This window comes from Octopus bimaculoides, chromosome 23 (genome assembly GCF_001194135.2).
Source record: "Octopus bimaculoides isolate UCB-OBI-ISO-001 chromosome 23, ASM119413v2, whole genome shotgun sequence".
In the NCBI taxonomy this organism is placed as follows: domain Eukaryota; kingdom Metazoa; phylum Mollusca; class Cephalopoda; order Octopoda; family Octopodidae; genus Octopus; species Octopus bimaculoides.
Window position 1 is genome coordinate 29,762,165 of NC_069003.1, and position 5,291 is coordinate 29,767,455.

Below are 5,291 nucleotides of genomic sequence, written 5' to 3' on the forward strand. Positions count from 1 at the left end.
GCTTGAGAAAATTAACTAAATTAGCATAGAATAATGGTTTCATATTTTTTTTTAATAATTAAGATTTAAACTATTAATATATTACAAAAAAAAAAGACAGGGTATGGGTTGAGGAGAGATTTGACTTCTATTTCTAGCAGGTCGAATGACTATGAAGGGGCTCCCACATTTTTATTTTTTTATTTGCTTCTACCAAACTTACCTTTGGTACTGTAGGTGATCCATTAGTGCTATCAAAATCCAGGTTCACCGAATGGATATCACTTGTGCTGTGTGTCATATCACTGGTGTCACCTGAAAAATGAATACAACAATTGCATGATATGTACATCAATCTAAGCATTATAGTCAGGAACTAGTTTTTGACTGATTTAAATAGTGATTGCTACACGATTCTCTTTGTAAGCAGATGGGTGACAGAAGCTTGTCCTCTGAAGAGTGGCCAACCAGCCATGAAACAAGTCAGAGCAATCTTTTAATATTTTTTTTTTTTAATTTGTTTTTGCATATGAAGAGAATGAAAGAGTAGTGAGCTGGCAGAATGGTTAGCACGCTGGGCAAAATGCTTCAGCAGCATTTCATCTGCCGTTATGTTCTGAGTTCAAATTCTGCCAAGTTGACTTTGCTGTTACCAGCCCTCATCTGTTTGCAAGTACCAGTGCATAACTGGTACTTATTTCACTGACTTTGAAAGGATGACAGGCAAACACATTACTCTTGGACTTCTAACCAGGCCTTTTGCAATACTCTTAAAGCCAGGAACTTTTCAGTACCCCTCCCTCTTCATGTGTGTGTGTGTGTGTGTGTATGTATGTATGCAAACCTGGTTCAGCTCTCTGGCTTAACAGTTCCAGTCAAACCATCTAATCCTGTACCGGTATGGAAAGCGAATGTTAAATGATGATATATGTATATGCATAAAGGAAGGAGAAATAAAAGTAGCATGAGAAAGTGCAGAGCAAATGGGTGAAAAATGAGAGAGAAGAAAAAAAGAGCATCTACGAACCTATACCAAGAGGTCTCAGACTGAAAGGAACATCCAAACCAGCAGTATCATGACCACTGTTCTGTAAGCTCTCAGCTATGGCTTTCTGGGAGAACAACCAGTTCTCTCGGAGTGTGAAATCAATCGGATAACTGTTGAGAGAGAGAGAGAGAGACAGAAATGAGATAAAACATACACAGACTTCTCGAGAGTGAATAACTAGCATCGATTTTGGAAGATTTATTACTAGAAAAAAAAAATTCTATCATTTGTGCTGTACTTGAAAAGACCGGTCAAGCCAAGTGAAATCATAGTTGTGGTCAATGCTGTAAGATCGTAGTCTGGCCAATGCCAGAAGTGAGATTGTAGTCACGGCTGATGCCAGTGCTATCTGACTGGCATGTAAAAATTACCATTTGAGCACTGAGCCTCATAGAGGCAGTAACAGGTGGCCGAGACCTTTGGCAATATACCATGCTTGTGTAGACCTGTCAAGCCAAATGAGATCGTAGTCATGGCCAATGCTGGCAGGTGAGATTGTAGTTGTGGCCGATGCCAGTGTCACATAACTGGTATGTAAAAAGCGCCCTTCAAATGTTGGGTGATACACTGTGCTTGAGGAGACCTGTCGAGCCAAGTGAAATCATAGTTGTGGTCAATGCCAGTACTGTCAGACAGGCACCCATTCCAGTGGCACGTAAAAAGCATCATTCAAGTGTTGGGCCTCAGAGAGGCAGTGCCAGGTGACCAAAACTTTTGGTGATACACCGTGCTTCTGTAGACCTGTCATGCCAAGTGAGTCAGCAACTGACTCAGAACAATATTGTATGTATGCATGAGCTTTTCTCAATGAGAACATCACAAATCAGTTCACCTTAAAGTGCTTTCTGTACCAAATTACAGATATACTATTTATTATTACCAGGAATGTGATGAACATGAAAAATAATCTATCGTAAACTTGATAATAATGTTGCTGTAGTTCACAATGGGAATTTAAAAATTGATAAACATAATAGCAAGAAATAAAGAAGGAATGAAAATGTGTCATTTTGCTAACCTGCTAGGCTTGTTTTTACGATTGAAGGCAAACTCTGGCAGCAGGAATGAGGCTTCCTGTGATCGGGATTCAAGCACCTGGGAAAGAGAACACACACATAAATAAATAAATAAATAAATATATATATTTAAGCAAGTTGAATATTTTGGTCAGATATGGCCAGTTTGAATACTCAAGGGTTAAGCAATCATTTTGGCCAAAGATCTGATGAGTGGAGGCTGACTCGCAGCCAAAAAGCATGAGAAAAAAAACCGAAAACACCAAGAATTTATCCTTTACCTGGTTGACATGTTCTGAGAATGCAGGAATGGACATCAAATGACATAGCAGATTTAAGTAAGCAGCCAACAGACCATGAATGGCACACTTGTGGGTGATCGGAAGGTGGTTGTTCGTGCACACCATGTGCTGAAATAAATAATTAAATATATAAATAATTAGATCAATAAATAAGCATGGGAAAGTAGACATTAAACTGATGATGATGGTGATGATAATGAAATAAAAATATAAACAATAATAATGGTTTCAAATTTTGGCACAAGGACAGTAAGTTTGGAGGAAGGGGCAATTTGATTACATCAACCCCCAGTGCTTGACTGGTATTTATTTTATTGACCCTGAAAGGATGAAAGGCAAAGTCGACCTCTGTGCAGTTTGAACTCAGAACATGAAGATGGATAAAATACCAATAAGCATATACTCTTTTAGTCTTATTTGTTTCAGTCATTTGACTGTGGCCATGCTGGAGCACCGCCTTTAGGACTAAAGGCAAAGTTGACCTCAACAGAATTTGAACTCAGAATGTAGTGGCAGACAAACTACTACCAAGCATTTCGCCCGACCTGCTAACAATTCTGCCAGCTTATCACTTTCTATAGTAAAAAACAAAAACTGAGAATATCTGTGTGTGTGCAACACCAAAACTCGAGAACTACCCAACCGATTTCATTCAAATTTTACACATGCCTTACATAGGGCCCATGGAGTGTCATGGTCCCCCAAAAAATTATCGACTTCTTGCCTAATGCAAGCCTGGAGCATTTTCTTACCTCTTACATTTCTTATCTCTTATCTTTCAGCATTGTGTCAAAAGTGAAACAATAACATCTCCATACTTTCAGTTTAATACTTGCATTATTAATACTGAAACTATTATATCACATATATACATGCATACACACACACACACACACACACATATATGCATACATATATGTATACATATATCTATAAAAAAATTTATATATATAAACACTGATCACAGAACAAACATCAAATTCAAGTCAACGATTTTATATATAACACAATACTTCCAAACATTTGATCATATATAAACATTACCATGGCTCTTAAACATATAAAAAAAATATACATATACATATATAAATTTGTTGACTCAATTTTTTTTGTCTGTTTCAATTACATTTGAGCATTTCATTTTTGCAGTCCTATAAACTCTTTTGTTTCCATAGAAATAGACAATACTTACTTCTTGCTGTGTGTGTATATATATATATGTATATATATTGATAGGAAGGACAACAAAAGAAAGAAAGAGACCTCGATATTATGTAAATAGAGGAATTTATCTGCAAAAATATATGACAGTTATTCGGTAGTCATGATAAAACTCCGAGTTTCGGATTCCGGGGTGGAAGCCCACGCCAACATTTCTTCAGTTATCCAGCCATTGAAAATGGAATTTTCACAGGAATTTCCAATGGCCGGATAACTGAAGAGATGTTGGTGTGGGCTTCCACCCCGGCATCCGAAACTCAGAGTTTTATCATGACTACCGAATAAGTGTCATATATTTTTACAGATTATATATATATACATATATATATACTAGCAGCTAAGCCCGGTTTCACCCAGTCTCTTTGGATGATGTGGCTGGGATCGTTTTCGGTTAGGCATAATCTATAACAGCGTTTCTCAACCTTATCATTTCGGGTCCCCTGTTTCGATTGGAGCCTCCAGCTGTATGAAAATCTCCTGACTCCCCACCCCCTAGTCAGACAACAGTTTCAGGAGTTGTGAAGAACGAATTTGTACGTAGTCTGTTTCTCAGAGCTATTCTCTTGGACCTCTGTCTAATCATTAAAACATTGGGCGATCTTTCGATATGGGAACACAAGACTGTCACTTACAAACTACGTGTGTTTATATAGATTTTTGAAAATGATCATCAGTTTACTCTTTTACTCTTTTACTTGTTTCAGTCTTTTGACTGTGGCCATGCTGGAGCACCGCCTTTAGTCGAGAAAATCGACCCCAGGACTTATTCTTTGGAAACCTAGTACTTATTCTATCGGTCTCTTTTGCCGAACCGCTAAGTTACGGGTTGGTAAGCAAGCTACTTACCACACAGCCACTCCTATAAAAAATTTTTATTATTTTAAGATGAGGTTGGGTGGGAAGGGGATCTTTTGAAGTTAGTGTGAAAATGAAAGAGACAGAGAGAGCGTGATTGTATGAGTGAAGTTCTTTTGAAGTCTGCACGAAGCAGAAGAATTGATGTGCATTCATGCATGAGGGTGTGTGCGTGTGTGTTTGATGAGGTTTGCAAGACAATGTGTGGTGTGTATGTGAATTGCTTTTGTCAGTGTATGAAAAGACAAAGGGAGTAATGTTGCTGGTGTGTGTGTGTATGTGAGAGAGAGAAAGAGAGAGAGAGAGAGAGAGAGAGAGAGATAAAGAGAGAGAGAGAGAAAGAGACAGACAAAAAGAGAGAAAGGAAGAGAGAGAGACGTAACTGAAATTTTTTATTCAGTTTGTAGTGAATGAATGTGTGAGTGATTGACAGAGAGAGAGAGGGAGGGAGGGAGAGGGAGAGAGGGAGGGAGAGTGAGAGAGAGGGAGAGAAGTTATGTATGTAGGTATGAATGAATGGCTTCATACATACATACATATATATATAACACACATGCACACACACCTCTCACATACACAATAGTCACTCATATACATAACACATACGCACGAAAACATACACAATATACACATACACACACGCGCACACGGAAACACATACAGACACACAAACACACACACACCCGTACCTAACACTCACAATCCCACACACACACGCACATCCACACATATACACACACACTTCTCACCAACACTACATACTCACACAGACACGCATACAATCATACACACATGGGCATAAACAACACGCATATACAATAGCAAACGCACGCACACACACGTACACAGCAACGCACATACACACAACAT

At 38.4% G+C, this 5,291-nt stretch overlaps 1 protein-coding gene across 4 annotated transcripts in view; it reads right to left on the reverse strand.

Moving 5' to 3' along the window:
- LOC106869930 (protein EFR3 homolog A) overlaps positions 1 to 5,291 on the reverse strand; it is a 77,992-nt gene that overhangs the window by 13,038 nt on the left and 59,663 nt on the right. For all 4 annotated transcript variants that reach the window (XM_052976065.1, XM_052976064.1, XM_052976062.1 and 1 more), the window contains 4 exons: positions 2,325 to 2,453; positions 2,046 to 2,122; positions 1,007 to 1,137; positions 203 to 294 (listed from right to left, as the gene is read on the reverse strand). In XM_052976065.1, the coding sequence (XP_052832025.1) occupies positions 203 to 294; positions 1,007 to 1,137; positions 2,046 to 2,122; positions 2,325 to 2,453 (429 nt within the window). The remainder of the gene's footprint in view (positions 1 to 202; positions 295 to 1,006; positions 1,138 to 2,045; positions 2,123 to 2,324; positions 2,454 to 5,291) is intronic.